Source organism: Pseudophryne corroboree, chromosome 6, assembly GCF_028390025.1.
Source record: "Pseudophryne corroboree isolate aPseCor3 chromosome 6, aPseCor3.hap2, whole genome shotgun sequence".
NCBI lineage: Eukaryota > Metazoa > Chordata > Amphibia > Anura > Myobatrachidae > Pseudophryne > Pseudophryne corroboree.
In genome coordinates, this window is record NC_086449.1 from 841,034,944 (window position 1) to 841,059,057 (window position 24,114).

Sequence of the window (24,114 nt, forward strand, 5' to 3'; positions counted from 1 at the left end):
GAGCTGAAGGGAGATTCTTTGATCACAGGCTAAGAAGTAATGTTCTGCCAGGGATCTGCTTGGGGACCCATTATATTGGATTTATCTGGGTCTCTGTATTGCTAGAAGAGACTCTCTGCTCCCAGGCTAAGAAGTAATGTTCTGTCAGGAGATTGTGGTGGGAATTGTCATGTGGAATTGGATTACAGAAGTGTGCTGAACTGTGTTATAACCTATTCTGTCAATAAACCCCGGTTGGTTTTTTATCTACCACCAAACTTGAATGATTTGGAACCCGATATCTTTACATTTGGCGGCAGTGGTGGGATCACTCAAGAGACCAGCAGATAGGAATAAACCACAGCAGGCAATGGATTCCGCCCCACTATGCTACCGGTACAGCAAGAAGGGAATCCTGCAAGAACTGTGTCACGCAAGAAAAATTGTATTCAACACAGTGGATACCAAGGGGTCCCTTATTGGAAAATTGGCTCAATGGGACTTGGAGCACCCTTGTGATGCGGAGGAAGAGTAGGATATGGTCCAGGACTCAGTGGAGGGGATCAGTAATGGAACCAGGGCAGTGGAGCTTGTGGATGGAAGTTCGTCAGCATATCGGCAGGCTGGGAAGCCGGATATGTTATTTATTGTTACCAAGATGCAGTACATTTGGGAGTACTGGAATGAAGCTCAGTGGGAAATCAGCAGGTGGAGAGTATCCAGCATACAGGACAAGTTGTGTCATCTGGGGAATGCGTTCATGCACTGCAGAAGTGAAGCCGCCACATGGAATCTGCTGGGGGAGCCAGAGTTTGAGGAATTCAGGGAGGAAGTGATCGAAACAGTGGCCCAAATGACACAAAGGATACAATATACAGAGACGGAAGAGCAAGTGCAGAGTAAATTGCCTTCCCGGACAGAGCCAGAGGAAGTGGCATTGGATCGGGGGCCCCTGGATACCCCAGCATGGCGAGGCCAGTGTTACAGGGTGGATGTGGAAAGGCACCACCTGCAACAGCTTCTCCCATACCCAAGGGAAGAAGTTGCCCAGTGGTCTATACAGAAGGAAGCACACGAAGTGAAGACAGCAGTGAGCACAATCCAGGCACCCCAGGAGGAACTGCACTACAACTTCCCTTTTGCTGAGACGGAAGATGAGGACTCAGTGAGAGAGTGTCAAGAACTGTCTGCCCAGTATGTTACACTGGAAAAGGATGACCTTGACCAGGTGGATGCAAGGAAGCGCTGTCTGCAACCCGTTCTCTTGTCCCTTGGGGAATGTCACAGTGAGACACTCTGTGACCAGCCTGAGCTGTGGCCATTTGCAGGCTTGGAGGATATAGAAACCATTGCAGAGTGCCAGCGAGACATTGAGGAAGAAGTCGCCACTATCACCCGACCACCACTCGAGCAACAGAGCCTCCAAGGGAATCCTTCATGTGAGCACCAACCAGTCCTGGCTACTGAGCCATTCACAGTGTTGTGTTTAGGGGGGGGTGGTTCATCAAATCGACAGTGTCTAGGTTGACAATGTTTAGGTCGACCACTATAGGTCGACAGTCACTAGGTCGACATGGATGGAAGGTCGACAGGGTTTCTAGGTCGACATGTGCTAGGTCGACAGGTCTAAAGGTCGACATGAGGATTTTTTATTTTTTTTGGTGTCGTTTTCTTCGTAGAGTGACCGGGATCCTAAATTAGTGCACCTGCGCTCGGCACACTTAACGATCCACGTGGACTACGATTGGAACTGTAAAGTATGAAAAAATTCAAAAAAAGAAAAAAATGTGAAAAACTCACGTCGACCTTTAGACCTGTCGACCTAGAAACCCTGTCGACCTTCCATCCATGTCGACCTAGTGACGACCTATAGTGGTCGACCTAAACATTGTCGACCTAGACACTGTCGATCTTCAGACCGGATCCCGTTTAGGGGAAGGGGGATTGGGTTTTGAGGGAGAAGACCTGGACAGGGATCAGTCAGTCCTGTTAGTTTCTCTGCGGCCACATGGGGAATTACCTGAGGGAACAGTGAAAGTGGCTTTTGAGGGGAAAGAGTTAAGAGACAAATTGTTGGATTTTGCTACTTCCCTGCAGCCAATGTTCAATTTGCCTTTGGCAATAGGGCAGGAGCCCCAACATGTTACTGCCATTGGACAGATTTTGGGCATGCAATCCTAGGAGGGTGGAGGAGAGCCCCACACTGTATCTGAGGCCATGGCAGAGCACCAGCATCTGACCGTCCTTATGCAAATGAAGGACAGATCCTGTCAAACCAACTTACTTGGCTTTTATGAAACAGTAAGCGCAAACCTAGATCAGGGTAAAGACGTGGATGTAATCTTTTTAGACTTTGCCAAAGCGTTCGATACTCTACCACACATGAGACTTATCTACAAGCTACAAGAATCAGGGCTAGGAAGCACAATATGCACTTGGGTCAAAAACTGGTTAGATAACAGGGAGCAGCGCGTTGTGGTTAATGGATCTTTTTCAACTTGGACTGAAGTGCTAAGTGGTGTGCCGCAAGGCTCGGTATTAGGACCGCTATTGTTCAATATTTTCATTAACGACCTAACAGAAGGTCTAGAGAGCATGGTGTCAATTTTTGCAGATGATACCAAATTGTGTAAGGCTATAAATACAGAGGAGGATGCCGAGTCTCTTCAGAACGACTTAGTTAAATTAGAAGCATGGGCAGCCAAATGGAGAATGCGCTTCAATACAGACAAGTGTAAGGTAATGCACTGTGGTAACAAGAACAAAAATAACACCTACCTACTAAATGGGGTAAAATTAGGGGATTCTGTACTGGAAAAGGACTTAGGTGTCCTCATAGATAGCAAGCTAAGCAGTAGTACCCAAAGTAGGACTGCAGCAAAGAAGGCTAATAAGATATTAGCATGCATAAAACGGGGAATTTGATGTAAGGGACGAGAGTATTATACTCCCGTTATATAAATCACTAGTGAGGCCACACCTTGAATACTGTGTACAATTCTGGGCACCGTACTACAAAAAGGATATCCTGGAGCTAGAAAAGGTACAGAGGAGGGCGACCAAACTAATTAAGGGCATGGAGACGATGGAATACAAGGAAAGGCTTGAAAGACTAGGCATGTTTACACTGGAAAAGAGGAGATTAAGAGGGGACATGATCAACATTTACAAATATATAAGGGGACAATATACAGATCTTGCACAGGACCTGTTTTTGGTTAGATCAACACAGAGAACTCGTGGACACTCGCTCAGGTTAGAGGAGAGGAGATTCCACACAATACGGCGTAAAGGCTTTTTTACGGTAAGGACAATACGTGTTTGGAATTCCCTGCCTGAGGGAGTTGTAATGGCCAACTCAGTCAACACCTTTAAGAATGGGTTAGATAAATTCCTAATGGATAAGGATATCCAGGGTTACGGGGCATAGTCACGCACTATGGTTATTATAAAAAAGAGGGGTTAATCGGAACGGCAGTCAGCAACTTCAGTCAAAATTTTATACAAAATAATCGTGCATAGGAGACCACAAATAGGTTGAACCCGATGGACAATTGTCTTTTTTCAACCTTAGATACTATGTTACTATGTAACTGACAAATTTATGCTGTGGATAAAATACCCACTCCTGAAGTGCTAGAGGCGAGGGATGTATTGCACCACCAGGAGGGAAACTGCTCTCAGCCAGCATCCCACTATTTGCTTGTTCTCAGGTGGGAGACCACGGAACGAGTGGGAGAGGTACAGGCATTTACAAGTATGTTTTGGGCCCAGAGTTATTTGCTACCAGGGACATATAATTGGGAATCTGGTGAAGAACTGAGCAATTGTGGGTTGCGAATCATAATTCCACCAGACCCAAAAGGCCGGTCATTAGACTCTTCAGGAAACATGGCCCTCAGTCTTTTTGACCCAGGTGGGGTTACAGTGCCAGCTAGTTTGTACTTCCCAGGCACAGGGCCTAAAAGTGGTAGAGGAACTTCTGAACTGCTAATTACCCTCTCGCCAAACCTAAGGAAAGACTTACTGGATTGTCCCAACAGCCTCGCTTGGACATTGAGGAGTTTGCCTACAACTTTCTGGGACATTGGGTCTAAAAAGTGGGAGAGGAATGTGAGGAAATGAGAGGTCTGTGACAATTAATATAGCTATGCCTCATTTCCCATGTCAAATAAGTACTTTTTATACCCATATCCATATACATCCAAATGTGAAGCTATCTGGTTCCATATCAGTCAAGCTTGGTGGTAGATGAAAAATCCAACCGGGGCTTATTGACAGAATAGGTTATAACACAGTTCAGCACACTTATGTAATGCAATTCCACAAGACAATTCCCACCACAATCTCCTGACAGAACATTACTTCTTAGCCTGGGATCAAAGAATCTCTCTTCAGCTCTCTGGGTAGCTCTACTTCTACCTCCAGAAGCTTCATATTGCAGGGGTGTGTGTCCTCTGTGACTTAGGATCTTACAGCATTGTAATACAATACATATTCTAATCAAGGTGATTACATCAACCAGAGAGCCACCCTGTCTGGTCAGCTCACTTTTGGACAATAGGGAGTAAACAAACATGGACAATGGTACCTTATATGACTCAACCTTTGCGGTGTCCACTGTGGTGTATGAAAACAATAGAAAACTAGGTCTAACATAAATACATTATCTAAAGGGTAACAGATAACAACACAATTGCATATATTAACAATATTAAGGTTGATTTAAACACCGTATTGGGTGAGCAGCAATGGACATGTTATGGAGAATGAACAAACAGACAAATTGGATGGATATGGATATGGGTATAAAAAGTACATATGTGACATGGGAAATGAGGCATAGCTATATTAATTGTCACAGACCTCAGTTCCTCACACACCTCTATTGGCAATATGCGGAAAGGCTACATACAGTATAGGTCACATACAGTATACGTCACCTCTATGGGTAATGTGAGGACAGGCTACATACAGTATAGGTCACATACAGTATACGTCACCTCTATGGGTAATGTGAGGACAGGTTACATACAGTATACGTCACCTCTATGGGTAATGTGAGGACAGGCTACATACAGTACAGGTCACATACAGTATACGTCACCTCTATGGGTAATGAGTGGACAGGTTACATACAGTATACGTCACCTCTATGGGCAATGTGCAGAGGAGTTTGAAGACTGTCGCTGAAGACGTAAATTTCTATCTCTGTGTCGGCTACATCTTCTGGAAAAGAAATCGCCACACTCCATATTCTACCGGGGTTAGAGGACCGGTCTGAGGCGCAGAATCTGCTTCTTATGCTAAGAGGGCGATATAGAGAAAGCGATAATGGTTTGTAGCAATAGTAGTAATATAGTAACCGTAATACAACATCAGTGGCATTACCCAGTAATAGTAGCAGGAATGCAGCGCTGGTCGAGCTTAATTTTTGGGTAAACAAATATAGATTTTGAGGCCTCTTGATGGGATAAGCTTTTATAAAGGGAAGCACTGCAAAAAGGGGTGTGGTCTCACAAGGAAGGGGTGTGGCCACACAACAGTACCCCCAAGGGTACAAAGAGATAATGGCAGGGAGATAGTGGGTGACAGGGGTATATATATTGTGACAAGAACACTGGGATAGTGTTTGAGGGCAGGTATATTTGTCCCAGGTTCTTGTCTTACATGTTTTAGAAAATGTTAACTTCTAGGAAAAATGCTTTTTGTTTTGTCTGAACCTTTTCAGTTTGCTGTAAAAGCTGGGTAAAGGCTCTGAGAGAGAGATAAGGCGAGTTCTAGACATTGGGCCCAGTTCGGGTCTTTGGCCTCACAGAGGGCTAATCAGGGTTTCAGCTGTGTAAGAGTGATATAGTGCTTCTAACCTGATTAGTATGGGCAGACTGCCTGGGAAGGCTGGAGGATCTGTGTGTGAGAGACACGCTTTCTGATGCAAGTAAGCTATACAGTATGTACTGAAGAACTCTGTGTTTTGTTTAGTGACAGTTAGGAACATCTTATGTTTAGTTAGTGCCGGACAGGCAAGGTATTTTTATTTTGGGGTTTGTTTTATTTTCTGTTTCAATAAAACTGGCCGGGGTCAGTTGTACCAGAAACTGGACTTGTGTTGTTCCTCAGCTGCTGCGTGCTGCCATATTCCCCAGGAAAAGGCACCTTGCACCCCTACAGTGTTACAACTTGGTGGAGAATGCGAGCAGGCCGTTCTGCGCATAAGTGAAAGCAGCAGCTTTGTGAGGCCTGCAGAAAACGGTGGTTTATGCAGATACAGCCCAGTGTGAAGTTACTGAGACTCACCACTGAGGGTTTGATATATGTCCTGGGTGAAAGCAGCTACAAAGCCGCCTGAAAAATCTGTTGACATGGAGGATCTGCTTAAAGCCTTGCTGCAAGCTACAGCGGCTCAGCAGGAGGCCAACCGACAGCAGCAGGTGGCAATGGAGGAAAATTGGAGACTACAGCAGGAGGCCAACAGACAGCAGCAGGTGGCAATGGAGGAAAATAAGAGACAACAGCAGGCAGTTGTTGATGAACTTTACAGGCAACAGCGTCAGGATAGAGAGGCCTTAGCAGAAGTGGTGCAGAGACTTGCAGCTCGGGTTGGAGATGTGGCCGTCAGTGCTCCAACCAGCTCTAGTTCTATACGAGCCAGTCACTTCCTGCAGAAAATGACAGAGGCTGATGATGTGGAGGCCTATCTGACCACGTTTGAAAGGACTGCCGAGCGTGAGAACTGGCCGAAAGCACAGTGGGCCAGTCTGCTGGCACCTTTCCTGTCAGGTGAGCCCCAAAAAGCTTACTTTGATTTAAGCCCTGCTGAGGCTCGGGACTATGATAAACTAAAGACTGAGATCCTGACCCGCCTGGGAGTCACGCTGTCAGTACGAGCACAACGGGTGCACCGTTGGCTGTACGCCAGGGAGAAGCCTCCGCGCTCCCAGATGCACGACCTTATTCAGCTAACAAAAAAATGGCTGCAGCCAGAGACATTAACTGGTCCCCAGATGGTGGAAAGAGTCGTCATGGACCGCTACTTGAGATCTTTGCCCATGGTCCTGCGCAAGTGGGTGAGCCATGGAAACCCGGGTACTGCTGACCAATTAGTGGACATGGTAGAGAGGTATTTGGCAGCAGAGGAACTACTGATGACCACCCAGCAACCCATAGATCCTCGACAGCGCCCTTCAGTAAAGACTGGTAAGACTGTTCCGTGGGAAAACGTTGCTGGGCGGTTAAGAGAACGCAAGGCTGGAGAGACTGTAAACACTGGCCCTGGAAACAGGCCAATGGGGCTAGAACGGTCTATGCTGCCCAAATGGGTTGATAATCGTGTGGTTAAATGTTTTAGGTGTGGTATGCCAGGTCATGTTATTGCCAATTGCCCAGTCACGCAAGAACCCATGCAATGTGATGCTGCCTTTGAATGTCGCAGAATGTCTTTCTTTGCTAGGTTAGCCTGTACTGTGGTACCTTCACCTGAGCTGGAAAAACAAATGTGTGATGTGTTCTTAGAAGGTAACCGGGTAGAGGCCTTGCTAGATTCAGGAAGTTTAGTTACCCTCGTGAAAGCTGGGTTAGTGAACCCCTTAAAGGTCCAGCAAATACCTATTGGGGTAACTTGCATACATGGGGATACCCAATATTATGCCACTGCTGAGGTGAATATAGAAACTTGTTGTGGGTCAGCAATGGTTAAAGTGGGACTGGTCCCTACCTTGGTGCATGAGGCCATAATAGGGAGGGATTTTCCTCATTTTTGGAAACTGTGGGAATCACGGTTATCAACAGATGTGAGAAGTAAAAAGCCAGTTGATAATACCGGTGATTTTATGGATGTACGTGGGTCTTCGGAACTTTCTGGCCCTTTGCCTTTTGCTAGTTTGGCTGGGGAAGTGACAGATGGGGAGTCCAGTGAGGACCCTCTTGCCGGGAACAGAGACATAGTAGTTAGAACTGAAAGCGTGCCTGACCTGGAGGTAAAGAAGGATCTGTTTGCGTCTGAACAGTTAAAGGATCCTACCTTAATAAAGGCTAGAGAGAATGTTAAGATTGTTAATGGGGAACCTGTGGTACCAGGTGACAGGGTTACGTATCCCCACATGGCCATCTGTAATGAGCTCTTGTACCACATTGTCAAAAGGGGTGAGGATGTGGTGGAACAGCTGGTAGTTCCCCAGCCTTATCGGAGAACGGTACTAGATTTAGCTCATAGTCACGTTACCGCAGGACATTTAGGGGCAGAAAAAACCACTGAAAGAGTTTTACAAAGGTTCTTTTGGCCAGGGGTTTATAAAGAAGTGTCTGAATATTGTTCTTCCTGTCCTGAATGCCAGTATCATGCCCCTAGACCCCATTTCAGGAGCCCACTAGTTCCCATGCCTATTATAGAGGTCCCGTTTGACAGAATAGCCATGGATCTCGTGGGGCCCTTGTTAAAGTCTGCTCGGGGCCATCAGTATATCCTGGTAATTATGGACTATGCCACTCGATATCCTGAGGCTGTCCCTTTACGCACTATCACAACCAAGGCGATAGCTAGGGAGCTGGTGCAGGTATTTAGTAGAGTGGGAATACCAAAAGAAATTTTGACTGACCAAGGTACTCCATTTATGTCAAGGATCATGAAAGAATTGTGCAAGTTATTTAAGGTCACTCACCTCAGGACGTCCATCTACCATCCCCAAACTGACGGGTTGGTGGAAAGGTTTAATAAAACATTAAAAAGTATGTTAAAAAAGGTTGTTGAGAGAGATGGGAAAAACTGGGATTGTTTGTTGCCCTACTTGTTAATGGCCATCAGAGAAGTTCCTCAGTCCTCTACGGGGTTTTCTCCATTTGATTTGTTGTATGGTAGACACCCCAGAGGGCTGTTGGATGTTGCCAAAGAGACGTGGGAAGGACAGCCCACTCCTTATAGAAGCGTTATTGAGCATGTAACACAAATGCAGGATAGGATTGCAGCCGTGGTACCTGTTGTCAGAGAGCACATGGAACAGGCCCAAAGTGCTCAACAGAGGGTCTATAACCGGAGTGCCAAGATACGGGAATTTGCTCCTGGAGATAGAGTTCTTGTTTTGGTACCCACTGTGGAAAGCAAATTCCTAGCTAAATGGCAGGGTCCATTTGAGATTAGGGAAAAAGTGAATGAGGTTAATTACAAAGTATACCAGCCGGGAAAGAGAAAACCCGAACAGATCTACCATGTTAACTTAATCAAACCCTGGAAAGATAGGTTGTCTTTGTCAGCGGAGCCTTGCCCTTCGGTGTCTTCACCCCGGTTGCTTCCCGCAGTGAAGGTGTCAGACATTATCAGCTGATCAGAACAATCAGGTTAAAGAATTTCTCATCCAAAATAGGGAGGTATTTTCAGAGCTGCCTGGCCGAACGACCATAATAAAACATGACATTGTCACAGAACCAGGGGTCAGGGTTCATTTAAAGCCATATAGGATTCCTGAAGCTCAGCGAGAAGCTATTTCTAAGGAAGTTAAAACCATGTTAGAACTTGGAGTCATAGAGGAGTCTAACAGTGAGTGGTCCAGTCCCATAGTGCTCATCCCGAAGCCCGACGGTAGCATACGCTTCTGTAATGACTTTCGTAAGTTAAATGAGGTGTCCAAGTTTGACGCATACCCCATGCCCCGTGTGGATGAGCTTGTAGAAAGGCTGGGAACAGCCAGGTTTCTCACCACATTGGACCTGACCAAAGGTTACTGGCAAATACCTTTATCTGATAGCGCCAAAGAAAAAACAGCCTTTTCGGTTCCGGAGGGGCTGTACCAGTATAAGATGTTACCCTTTGGGTTGCATGGGGCTCCAGCAACCTTTCAACGGGCGATGGATAAAATTTTGAGGCCCCATAGAAAATATGCAGCTGCCTATTTGGATGATGTGGTAATTCACAGTACAGACTGGGGGTCACATTTGGTTAAAGTACAAGCAGTACTGGACTCAATCAGAGAGGCAGGGTTAACTGCTAACCCAAAGAAGTGCTGCCTCGCAATGGAGGAGGTCAAATACTTGGGCTTCACCATAGGCAGAGGTCTGATTAGGCCTCAATTGAATAAAGTTGATGCTATTCAAAACTGGCCTCGTCCAGTGAATAAAAAACAGGTAAGGGCTTTTTTGGGAATTACTGGGTACTATAGACGGTTTATTCCTAATTTTGCGACCACAGCGGTGCCGTTGTCAGACCTTACCAAAGGGAAGCAGTCAAATGTGGTGAAATGGAACCCTGATGCAGAAAAGGCGTTCCAAGCGTTAAAAGTGGCTTTGTGTTCACAACCAGTGTTGATAACACCAGATTTTTCAAAAGAATTTGTGGTACAGACAGATGCCTCAGAGGTAGGGATAGGTGCTGTGCTGTCCCAAACCAGAGATGGGGACGAACACCCTATCATTTATTTGAGTAGGAAACTCAATGAGCATGAAAAAAGGTATGCCATTGTGGAAAAGGAGGCTTTGGCCATTAAGTGGGCACTAGATACCTTGAGATATTACCTCTTGGGTAGACAATTCAGACTAGTGACAGACCATGCCCCTTTAAAATGGATGTATGTAAATAGAGGCAAGAATGCTCGTGTAACTAGATGGTTTCTAGCGTTGCAGGACTTTAAGTTTACTGTCGAACATAGACCGGGAACACAATTGGCCAACGCAGATGCATTGTCTCGCATCTTCTGTTTGGGGGCTACAAGTGTTCCGGCCCCTAGGTCGAAACAGGGGAGGGGGATATGTGACAAGAACACTGGGATAGTGTTTGAGGGCAGGTATATTTGTCCCAGGTTCTTGTCTTACATGTTTTAGAAAATGTTAACTTCTAGGAAAAATGCTTTGTTTTGTCTGAACCTTTTCAGTTTGCTGTAAAAGCTGGGTAAAGGCTCTGAGAGAGAGATAAGGCGAGTTCTAGACATTGGGCCCAGTTCGGGTCTTTGGCCTCACAGAGGGCTAATCAGGGTTTCAGCTGTGTAAGAGTGATATAGTGCTTCTAACCTGATTAGTATGGGCAGACTGCCTGGGAAGGCTGGAGGATCTGTGTGTGAGAGACACGCTTTCTGATGCAAGTAAGCTATACAGTATGTACTGAAGAACTCTGTGTTTTGTTTAGTGACAGTTAGGAACATCTTATGTTTAGTTAGTGCCGGACAGGCAAGGTATTTTTATTTTGGGGTTTGTTTTATTTTCTGTTTCAATAAAACTGGCCGGGGTCAGTTGTACCAGAAACTGGACTTGTGTTGTTCCTCAGCTGCTGCGTGCTGCCATATTCCCCAGGAAAAGGCACCTTGCACCCCTACAGTGTTACAATATATATATATATATATATATATATATATATATATATATATATATATATTTATTATTAATAGATACATATTACAGAAACAACTTAAAAATATTGTGTTAGCTACATTATAATCTTGTACAATAAATTTCATGTCTTCACCGCAAATGATGTAACATGGAGGAGGAGCCTAGATGGCTAACGTCCCTACCTCTACTAACTTTGGCCTCACAAATGGAGCAAATGCCTTCACAAACATTGTCAGGATTTGGGTAAAAATAATCCCACACCCAAGAGGTGGCTTTTTTGGTCTTATGCCCAGAACTGCAGCCACTGGTGGCTGACTTACACAAACAACAACATCATCATCATCATCATCAACATCAACATCAACATCCTCACTGTCAGATAGTCGTACACACACACACATCCCCCTCATCCTGTCCCACTTCCACACACGAATCCTCAATTTCTATTATGCCCTCACCATCACCATCTTTACTTGTACTGCTCCCCACATGTGCAGATGGTGCAGAAATGGTGGAAGGAGGTGAAAGAGGCTTCTTTATGAGGACAGTGTGACAAATATATCAGACTCGCACATAGCTGACGTGGACACCTAAATGTTCCTCAGGAATGTGTGACGGTTCTGAACGCACAGTTTGTTCTGCTGCCTTAGTGGTTTAAATTTTTTTTACACCTCTTCTAGACTTTGGATGAAAAGTTCTTGCATCGTCATGAGATGCAGAAGAAAATGCCTCACTGACCATTACAGGACCACCACTTAAAGGCCAAGACCTCAGTCTTTCCTTACCACTTTCATGTTTCTCTGTAGCTAACTTTCCTTTTGATGTTTTTTTCATTACCACTATTTAACTTAATTGCTTATTTGATTTTACATGCCCTGACATAAGCCATCTATGTCCTTGGGCATTGGCCTTAGTAGATGAAGTTAATGGACTTGTATCGTCATGACTGGTGGCAGCACCTGCAGCACTAGTATGTGGTTCCTGCTCTCCTCTCAATTGTGTGTGCCCCATATCTATCAACAAATACGAACCAAGCAGGGTACAACACACACCACAATTTGTTTTAAAAAATGTACCACATACAGCGTTACACAATATATGTATGAGTCAGAAATAATAATATATCGCAGCGGTTTACTTTCATCTACAGTGTCACACAATACCTGTATGAGTCAGAAATAATAACGCCACAGTTCACTTTCAGCTACAGTGTCACACAATACGTGTATGATTATACACTGCAGTCTGGCCAGCAGTGTCAAAGAAAAATAATCATATAGTACACTGGGGTTTAGCTCCAAAAAAAAAGAAGGTGCTGCTTAGTGGGTAGACGGGAGGTGCTGGCATGCTGGAAAGCATGAGGCACTGGCTGGTGCATGGGTGGGAGGCACTGGCAGGTGAGCTAGTGGCCGGGAGGTGCTGGCTGGCTTATGGTCGGGTAGGAAGCGCTGGAAGGAGGTGCTGGCTAGTGGACTGGCGGGAGGTGTTGGCCTGCTAGCAGGTGGGAGGCACTGGCTGGCTGGTGGGTGGGCAGCGCTGGCTGGCTTGCTGGGGGGCAGGAGGCGCTGGCTGGCTTGCTGGGGGGCAGGAGGCACTGGCTGGCTTGACGCTGGTGAGCAGAAGGAGCTGGCTTGCCGGCTAGCAGAGGCGCTGGTGGGAAGTGCTGGCAGGCGGGAGGCGCTGGCTGGCTGGTGAGTGGGCAGGAGGTGCTGGTGAGCAGAAGGAGTTGGCTGACTTGCAGGTGAGTAGGAGGCACTGGTGGGCAGCTCTGGCAGGTGGGAGGCACTGGCTGGCTGGTGGGCAGGAGGCAAGGGGCAGGCAGTGGCAGGTGATTGGTTGGTGTCTGGCAGTGGCGGCAGGAGTTGTCGCATGTGCGGCAGACCATGATGGCGCCCTTACAGCTTGGCACTGTACACGGCTGTGTAACGCACCCAGTGGGCTGGCCAGCCCTGTATGATTAATAATACAGGATAGTAACAAAGGAATAGAAGGATACTAATATGCTTATAGCAATACACAGACGTACTGTAATAAAGTAGTAATTTGGCTCCAGAAATATAGTAATATAGCATTAGTAATATGATGAGATGGACTTATTATTATTATTATTATTATTATTGGCTTTCATGGCTAATTGGATAGCCCCTGAGGGGAACAATTAGTAATTTACTGCAACTAATTGAATTCACCCCATAATGTACAAAGAACTTGGCTTAAAGATATATAGTGATAAAGGAGTATTAGCAGGCAGTTGTATGAGACAGGGGCAATTGTATGAGACAGGAGCAATTTATTTTTGTAATAGTTGGCTGAGTACAGCATTTGGTGGCACAAGTTCCATTGAACAACAGGCCCCGGTGCGGCCTAATCAAGCCCTGCTGGAATTTCATTTGAAAATTGAACTGTCTATATATAAAATAATTCTTTATGGACTTTCATGGACAATCGTAATAAAAGTCACAGTGCCCTCTGGTTTATTATATAATATATATTACCACACACACACGCACACACATCACAGTGGCTCCACACTCACCATAATAAACACTGGCAATTTAGTTAATATATTGATCAGTATATTTACGTTTGCAGCCACCGTGAAGGGACCCAATTGTCATTGTTCTAGTTCAGCAACATTAGAATGAAAAGATAAGTGAATGTTTTCACGTTCCTAAACCACCTTGTAATAAACAATGTTTTTTTGAATTCCGCAGTAATACAGTATGAATCATTTCATTGTGTGGGACCTACATAGAGCACTACTGCCATCTACTGTCTAAAGTTACTTTTGTACACTAATTATGTCTAATGAAGCCAAAAACATATTTGCCAATTTTTCACCCATCGCCTTCTCTCCTGCAGCCTCTCCCCACTGCCCCTTTCACCTAAATTAGTGCTCAACAAAGTACCTACTTAATGACTGCCATCTTCTATTCCTCCATGATAGGGCCACATCCCCTGTACCAATGTGCTCACCTCCAATGTTGGGAAGTATGGTAATGTGCAGGTGCGGTTCTTGGTGCGGGCAAGCAGTGCCTGCGCCCGGGGTGCTGCGGCCTGGATGCGCGGCCGTAGTCACCCCGCAGGTGCCCATCGCCTACCCACACCCCGCTCCCCGGCTGAAGCAGATGCTGTGGGCTGTGTGGGCGTCCGCTGCAGCCGGCACTCCTGTCAGACGCTGGAGGTCATTATTGACCTCTAGTGTCTGTGCAGCGCTGCTATGGAAGAGACGTCATGACTGCTCTCCCATAGAGAGGAGCCGCGGGCGGCCAGACAGAGCAGCAGCAGCAGCGGTCGGGAAGCAGGAGCGGGGCAGTGGTAAGTATTGGTTTTTGTGTGTGTGTGTGTGTGTGTGTGTGTGTTTGTAAGTGGCTACTAGGGGGCACAACTACTGGGGGCACAGCAACAGGGTGCACAACTACTGGGGGCACAGCGACAGGGGGCACAACTAAAGGGGCAAGTCTACTGGGGGCATAGCTATAGGGGGCACAACTACTGGGGCAAGTCTACTGCGGTCATAGCTACAGTGGGCAAATCAACTGGGGGCAAATCAACTGGGGGCACAAATACTTGGGGCAAATCTACTGGGGGCACAGCTACTGGGGGCACAACTACTGGGGGCATAACTGTGGCCCCTCCCCTCCCCTATGAAGCCACGCCCCTTTTACCCCTGGGGAGGGGCACCAGTGGAAACTTTCGCGCTGGGCTCCACAAAGTGTAGAACCGGCCCTGGTAATGTGGTGGTAGTAATATAGGAGTATTAAAGCACTTACAGTTTTACTGCCTTGCAGAAATCAGGGAATGACGTTTCTCTGCCCAGTGATGTCTCCAGTAGTTTAATTTTCCAGTCAGTTGTCTGAGGAAGAGAAATGGTCTACACATTATAGTACATATTATATGTTCATAATTAGTAACCCATGACAGTGTCCTGACATACCCCATATACAGGCAGTGCTGCCCCCTAGTGACTGCTATACTGTATATAATAGTACTTTGCTGGGAACAGCTAGACAAAGTCCATCAGATGAGACCATGGGGGTGATTCCGAGTTGTTCGCTCGCTAGCTGCTTTTAGCAGCATTGCACACGCTAAGCCGCCGCCCTCTGGGAGTGTATCTTAGCAGAAGTGCGAACGAAAGATTAGCAGAATTGCGAATAGAAATTTCTTAGCAGTTTCTGAGTAGCTCCAGACTTACTCAGCCATTGCGACCAGCTCAGCCCTTTTCGTTCCTGGTTTGACGTCACAAACACACCCAGCGTTTGCCTAACCACTCCCCCGTTTCTCCAGCCACTCCTGCGTTTTGCAACTCGAACGCCTGCGTTTTTCCGCACACTCCCATAAAACGGACAGTTTCCGCCCAGAAACACCCACTTCCTGTCAGTCACACTACGATCACCAGAACGATGAAAAAGCTTTGTTAGGCCGTGAGTAAAATACCTAACTTTTGTGTAAAATAACTAAGTGCATGCGCTCTGCGAACCTGAGACTCATGGTTGTTTAGTACAGTTTTTCCATGAGAACCATAAACTTAAAGCCAGAACGCAGTAATGTTTGCTTTTTGTGTTAAGAAACTTGAATTCATTTTTTCCCCCGTACTATATACTGCAGCCATTTTAATTGGCAGAATATTGGGGGTCATTCCGAGTTGATCGCTAGCTGCATTCGTTCGCTGTGCAGCGATGAGGCTAAAAAACGGCACTTCTGCACATGCGTACGCGGCGCAATGCACACGCGCGATGTACTATAACCACGAACGATGTAGTTTCACACAGGGTTTAGCGATGCATTTCAGTCACACTGCTGGCCGCAGAGTGATTGACATGAAGTGGGCGTTTCTGGATGTCAACTGACCGTTTTCAGGGAGTGTCCGGAAAAACGCAGGCGTGCCAGGAAAAACGCAGGCGTAGCTGGGCGAACGCAGGGCGTGTTTGTGAGTCAAATCCGGAACTGAATGGTCTGAAGCGATCGCAAGCGCTGAGTAGGTCTGGAGCTACTCTGAAACTGCACAAAATAATTTTGTAGCCGATCTGCGATCCTTTCGTTCGCACTTCTGCTAAGCTAAGATACACTCCCAGTGGGCGACGGCGCTGCTAAAAACAGCTAGCGAGCGATCAACTCGGAATGACCACCATTATTTTCCTTTAGCGGCGTAGAACTACACATTGCAAACTTCAAATTGGAAGCACAAACTGAGACCTGCAAGTTTGAGGTTCCAGGGATGAGCGACAGTAGCATTCATATAAGCTGAACTGGCCGGTTATAGGCAAACAAATATATAAAACATAGAGTAAGAGTGACTTTGGTCTTTTAGGAGGCATGTTACATGTTGTAGGATTGTGCTGATAATCGGCCTCCTCCTCTTCACCTCCTCTATGACTTCATGAAGAGAGTCTGACAGTCTCACCTCAGGCCACTAGAGGTCACTATTGCATCTAAAACATTGGCCCTCATTCCGAGTTGATCGGTCGCAAGGCGAATTTAGCAGAGTTACACACGCTAAGCCGCCGCCTACTGGGAGTGAATCTTAGCTTCTTAAAATTGCGACCGATGTATTCGCAATAATGCGATTACTAACTACTTAGCAGTTTCTGAGTAGCTCCAGACTTACTCTGCCTGTGCGATCATTTCAGTGCTTGTCGTTCCTGGTTGACGTCACAAACACACCCAGCGTTCGCCCAGGCACTCCCACCGTTTCTCCGGCCACTCCTGCGTTTTTTCCGGAAACGGTAGCGTTTTCAGCCACACGCCCCTGAAACGCCGTGTTTCCGCCCAGTAACACCCATTTCCTGTCAATCACATTACGATCGCCGGAGCGAAGAAAAAGCCGTGAGTAAAAATACTTTCTTCATAGTAAAGTTACTTGGCGCAGTCGCAGTGCGAACATTGCGCATGCGTACTAAGCGGATTTTCACTGCGATGCGATGAAAAATACCGAGCGAACAACTCGGAATGAGGGCCATTGTTCTCCACTTTGCAGAGTAGACCCCGTGAGGCCTAGTCACGGTACTTGTTTGGGCCTCATTGACCCTTTTATTTAAATAACAAAATGTAAGGACTGATTACAGTAATCTGGGCCCCTAAGTGGCCTAGGGCTGCAGGATGATGACCGGGTTATTACTCTGACGAGATCTTCTTGGGCGCTGTTTCCTGTTTGGCCTCCTCCGATTGAAGCCATTTCTTGATGAATACTGTGTATAATTTCCCTTGGATTAATTACTACTATACTGGATAACGTCTGGCTAGCTGTGTGTGCGTCACTCCGGATAACGTCTGGCTAGCTGTGTGTGCGTCACTCCGGATAACTGCATCACTCAGGATAACATCTGGCTAGCTGTGTGTGCGTCACTCCGGATAACGTCTGGCTAGCTGTGTGTGCGTCACTCCGGATAACGTCTGGCTAGCTGTGTGTGCGTCACTCCGGATAACGTCTGGCTAGTTGTGTGTGCGTCACTCAGGATAACGCGTGGCTAGCTGTGTGTGTGTCACTCCGGATAACGTCTGGCTAGCTGTGTGTGTGTCACTCCGGATAACGTCTGGCTAGCTGTGTGTGTGTCACTCCGGATAACGTCTGGCTAGCTGTGTGTGTGCGTCACTCCGGATAACGTCTGGCTAGCTGTGTGTGCGTCACTCCGGATAACGTCTGGCTAGCTGTGTGTGTGTCACTCCGGATAACGTCTGGCTAGCTGTGTGTGTGTCACTCCGGATAATGTCTGGCTAGCTGTGTGTGTGTCACTCCGGCTAATGTCTGGCTAGCTGTGTGTGCGTCACTCCGGCTAACGTCTGGCTAGCTGTGTCTGCGTCACTCTGGCTAATGTCTGGCTAGCTGTGTGTGAGCGTCACTCTGGCTAAAGTCTGGCTAGCTGTGTGTGTGTGTCACTCCGGCTAATGTCTGGCTAGCTGTGTGTGCGTCACTCCGGCTAACGTCTGGCTAGCTGTGTGTGTGTCGCTCCGGCCAACGTCTGGCTAGCTGTGTCTGCGTCACTCCGGATAACGTCTGGCTAGCTGTGTGTGCGTCACTCCGGCTAATGTCTGGCTAGCTGTGTGTGTGTCACTCCGGATAACGTCTGGCTAGCTGTGTGCGTGTCACTCCGGCTAATGTCTGGCTAGCTGTGTGTGCGTCATTCCGGATAACGTCTGGCTAGCTGTGTGTGCGTCATTCCGGATAACGTCTGGCTAGCTGTGTGTGCGTCACTCCAGATTACGTCTGGCTAGCTGTGTGTGTGCGTCACTCCGGATAAAGTCTGTCTAGCTGTGTGCGTGTCACTCCGGCTAATGTCTGGCTAGTTGTGTGCGTGTCACTCCGGCTAATGTCTGGCTAGCTGTGTGCGTGTCACTCCAACTATAGTCTGGCTAGCTGTGTGCGTGTGACTCCAACTATAGTCTGGCTAGCTGCGTGCGCGTCACTCCGGCTAATGTCTGGCTAGCTGTGTGTGTCTCACTCCGGCCAACATCTGGCTAGCTGTGTCTGCATCACTCCAGCTAGCTGTGTGTACGTCACTCTGGAGAACATCTGGCTAGCTGTGTGTGCGTCACTCCGGCTAACGTCTGGCTAGCTGTGTGTGTGTCACTCCGGATAACGTCTGGCTAGCTGTGTGTGTGTCACTCCGGATAATGTCTGGCTAGCTGTGTGTGTGTCACTCCGGATAATGTCTGGCTAGCTGTGTGTGTGTCACTCCGGATAATGTCTGGCTAGCTGTGTGTGTGTCACTCCGGCTAATGTCTGGCTAGCTTGTGTGTGTCACTCCGGCTAATGTCTGGCTAGCTGTGTGCGTGTCACTCCGGCTAATGTCTGGCTAGCTGTGTGTGCGTCACTACGGATAACGTCTGGCTAGCTGTGTGCGTGTCACTCCAACTATAGTCTGGCTAGCTGCGTGCGCGTCACTCCGGCTAATGTCTGGCTAGCTGTGTGTGTCACTCCGGCCAACATCTGGCTAGCTGTGTCTACGTCACTCCGGCTAATGTCTGGCTAGCTGTGTGTGCGTCACTCCGGCTAACGTCTGGCTAGCTGTGTGTGCGTCACTCCGGCTAACGTCTGGCTATCTGTGTCACTCTGGATAACATCTGGCTAGCTGTGTGTGCGTCACTCCAGCTAACATCTTGCTAGCTGTGTCTGCGTCACTCTGGCTAAAGTCTGGCTAGCTGTGTGTGCGTCACTCCGGATAACGTCTGGCTAGCTGTGTGTGCGTCACTCCGGATAACGTCTGGCTAGCTGTGTGTGCGTCACTCCGGATAACGTCTGGCTAGCTGTGTGTGTGTCACTCGGGATAACGTCTGGCTAGCTGTGTGTGTGTCACTCTGGAGAACATCTGGCTAGATGTAACATGTGCACTGCAGGGGGGGGGGGGCAGATGTAACATGTGCAGAGAGAGTTAGATTTGGGTGGAGTGTTCAAACTGAAATCTGAATTGCAGTGTAGAAATAAAGCAGCCAGTATTTACCCTGCACAGAAACAATATAACCCACCCAAATTTAACTCTCTCTGCATATGTTACATCTGACCCACCTGCAGTGCACATGGTTTTGCCCGTTAAAGAAAGATTTTGCTTTTGCACTCAACCTTGAATTAGGCCCCAAGTCTCTTACTTCCCGATATGTCAGGGAGTGGATAAGTGGAATAGTCTCCCATCAGAGGTGGTAGAGGCTAAGACTGTAGAGCAATGTAAACATGCTGGGATAGGCATATGAATATCCTTACAAAGAATTAAGGTTCAAAAAGGGTTGAGATTGCCTAAAGAATAAAAAAAAAAGGGGCAGACTAGATGGGCCAAGTGGTTCTTATCTGCCGTCATATTCTATGTTTCTATGAAGATGAAATGTAACAGGGATTCTTCAGATGGGAAACAGGATAACTACGTAATTAGAATATTAATAAACCTCCCCTAAGGGGATGAACAGGGGGATGACATAATGACGTCATTACCGATGTGTGGCTTGCGTAACGTGAACGATAACACCCAAACGGACAATCGGATCACAATGTGGATCACACCGCCAGTGTGTAGAATTTAATAAACCACAAAAATGTTCCTGTCACTTTTTACCGTATCTGCTGCGGGTGCTCCTCGGGTAACGCCAAGAACCATGGATTCATATTTACTTACATTAACACGTCTCACATTCACATCTCTATAGATTTACCAAATTACTAACACTCATTTATATTTACAACCGTGACAATCAGAAACTGCTGTGTGAAGAGCGGGTGGAAGAGCTGGTATAATATAACTATATAACTCTGCAACTGTACATCTATATAACTGATTAACTACAGTACTGTATATCATTATATAACTCTGCAACTATACATCTATATAACTGATTAACTACAGTACTGTATATCATTATATAACTCTGCAACTATACATCTATATAACTGATTAACTACAGTACTGTATATCATTATACAACTCTGCAACTATACATCTATATAACTGATTAACTACAGTACTGTATATCATTATATAACTCTGCAACTATACATCTATATAACTGATTAACTACAGTACTGTATATCATTATATAACTCTGCAACTATACATCTATATAACTGATTAACTACAGTACTGTATATCATTATATAACTCTGCAACTATACAGCTATATAACTGATTAACTACAGTACTGTATATCATTATATAACTCTGCAACTGTACATCTATATAACTGATTAACTACAGTACTGTATATCATTATATAACTCTGCAACTGTACATCTATATAACTGATTAACTACAGTACTGTATATCATTATATAACTCTGCAACTATACATCTATATAACTGATTAACTACAGTACTGTATATCATTATATAACTCTGCAACTATACATCTATATAACTGATTAACTACAGTACTGTATATCATTATATAACTCTGCAACTATACATCTATATAACTGATTAACTACAGTACTGTATATCATTATATAACTCTGCAACTATACATCTATATAACTGATTAACTACAGTACTGTATATCATTATATAACTCTGCAACTATACATCTATATAACTGATTAACTACAGTACTGTATATGATATCATTATACAACTCTGCAACTATACATCTATATAACTGATTAACTACAGTACTGTATATCATTATACAACTCTGCAACCAAATAACTGATGAACTATATCACTATATAACTGTGTATAACTGAGTGCTATAACTGTGGGTAAGTGATGCCACTTTTTTGTAATACAGGATCAATCGATCACCGTATTAAAAACACTTTCATTTCAAAATATTGGACTACATTGGGGGACATATATGAAAGCTGTTCTATATACCCTGGGTGGATTTAGAAAGGTCTATAGCAGAGATTTTCAACCTTTTACAGCTCGCGGCACACTGAACAAGATCTAAATATTGCCAAGGCACACTCAGATATAATGGTGATGCATGGTGCAGTTGCATGTCCTAGGATGTCATGTCGCAGCTTCTCCATAGGTAACGCCTCAGCCACATCTGAGAAAGCCAGAAGAGCCCAACACTGCCCGGACCCAAAATTAGATATGGCTCTGCAACCACTAAACCCACCAGTATTGATCATTCCAGGGCCTCAGTAGCGGCAAAACACTGACGGGCCTGGCTCTGCTTCCATGGCGGCACACCTGGAGACTGCTCAGGGCACACTAGTGTGCCACGGCGTATTGGTTGAAAAAAACTGGTCTATAGTATCAGAGCTTCCCATACAGAGGTTATGTGGACCCCAGCATAGCTCACTGTATCTCACATCGCATCTTACTGCGATTTCTGAGGCTCTGTGGGGGTGAGGTGAAAAGATTTAGTCTAGTGCTGATTGGTCGCTACCTACGACAAATGTATCTTACAGGCTCTTAGTTGTCTAATACCTGATATGAATCTCTCCACCTGGTGGATCAGGGATATTTCTTCTTTCTGATATGGACACTCAGCTGCTGATACCCTTTGTTCAACTTCAGGTCTCCCTGTGGCCTAATGATATACTGTAGATACCTTGAAATCACAGATTGGTTGAGGGAGGCATGTAAGATGCTAATGTTCTGAGTCTCCGGCCTGCATCGCTTCTGGGTAGGATAACTAATTGTAAATCCAGAGGTAATTACATTCTGGTATCTTTCTTTACAGCCAGTTGTCACCTGCACATCTGTTACCAGCTTCAATGGGAGACAGACCTCCATCCTACCTTCACTCCTGGGCAATGGGAGGCAGACCTCCATCAAACCTTCACTCCTGGTCAATGGGAGGCAGACCTCCATCGCACCTTCACTCCTGGTCAATGGGAGGCAGACCTCCATCGTACCTTCACTCCTGGTCAATGGGAGGCAGACCTCCATCGCACCTTCACTCCTGGGCAATGGGAGGCAGACCTTCATCGCACCTTCACTCCTGGGCAGACCTCCATCGCACCTTCACTCCTGGGCAATGGGAGGCAGACCTCCATCGCACCTTCACTCCTGGGCAATGGGAGGCAGACCTCCATCGTACCTTCACTCCTGGGCAATGGGAGGCAGACCTCCATCGTACCTTCACTCCTGGGCAATGGGGGGCAGACCTCCATCGTACCTTCACTCCTGGGCAATGGGAGGCAGACCTCCATCGTACCTTCACTCCTGGGCAATGGGAGGCAGACCTCCATCGTACCTTCACTCCTGGGCAATGGGAGGCAGACCTCTATCGTACCTTCACTCCTGGGCAATGGGAGGCAGACCTCCATCGCACCTTCATTCCTGGGCAATGGGAGGCAGACCTCCATCGTACCTTCACTCCTGGGCAATGGGAGGCAGACCTCCATCGCACCTTCACTCCTGGGCAATGGGATGCAGACCTCCATCGCACCTTCACTCCTGGGCAATGGGAAGCAGACCTCCATCGCACCTTCACTCCTGGGCAATGGGAGGCAGATCTCCATCGCACCTTCACTTCTGGGCAATGGGAGGCAGGCCTCTATCGTACCTTCACTCCTGGTCAGTGGGAGGCAGACCTCCATTGCATCTTCACTCCTGGTCAATGGGAGGCAGACCTCCATCGTACCTTCACTCGTGGGCAATGGGAGGCAGACCTCCATCGTACCTTCACTCGTGGGCAATGGGAGGCAGACCTCCATCGCACCTTCACTCCTGGTCAATGGGAGGCAGACCTCCATCGTACCTTCACTCCTGGGCAATGTGAGGCAGACCTTCATCGTGCATTTAATGCTGGGCAATAGGAGGCGGACCTCCATCATTCCTTCACTCCCGGTCAATGGGAAGCAGACCTCCATTGCACCTTCACTCCTTGGCAATGGGAGGCAGACCTCTATCGCTCCTTCACTCCTTGTCAATGGGAGGCGGACCATCATGGTACCTTCACTCCTGGGCAATAGGAGGCAGAACTAATTGTACCTTCACTTATGAGCAATGGAAAGCAGACCGCCATCGTACCTTCATTCCTGGACAGTGGGAGGTAGACCTCCATCATACCATCACTCCTGGGCAATGGGAGATAAACCTCCATCACGCCTTCAATGCTGGTCAATGGGAGGCAGACCTCCATCGCACCTTCACTGCTGGGCAATGGGAGGCAGACCTCCATCGTACCTTCACTCCTGAGCAATGGGAGGCAGACCTCCATCGTACCTTCACTCCTGGTCAATGGGAGGCAGACCTCCATCGCACCTTTACTCCTTGGCAATGGGAGGCAGACCTCCATCGCACATTCACTCCTGGTCAATGGGAGGCAGACCTCCATCGTACCTTCACTCCTGGTCAATGGGAGGCAGACCTCCATCGTACCTTCACTCCTGGTCAATGGGAGGCAGACTTCCATCGTACCTTCACTCCTGGTCAATGGGAGGCAGAC

General features: G+C 46.8%; 1 protein-coding gene across 1 annotated transcript in view; it reads right to left on the reverse strand.

The window, feature by feature from the left end:
- Positions 1-24,114, reverse strand: part of PIK3C2G (phosphatidylinositol-4-phosphate 3-kinase catalytic subunit type 2 gamma) — a 326,465-nt gene that overhangs the window by 295,475 nt on the left and 6,876 nt on the right. The window contains exons 3-4 of the mRNA XM_063930092.1: positions 15,063-15,145; positions 5,131-5,285 (exon numbers count right to left, since the gene is read on the reverse strand). Of these exons, the coding sequence (XP_063786162.1) occupies positions 5,131-5,285; positions 15,063-15,145 (238 nt within the window). The remainder of the gene's footprint in view (positions 1-5,130; positions 5,286-15,062; positions 15,146-24,114) is intronic.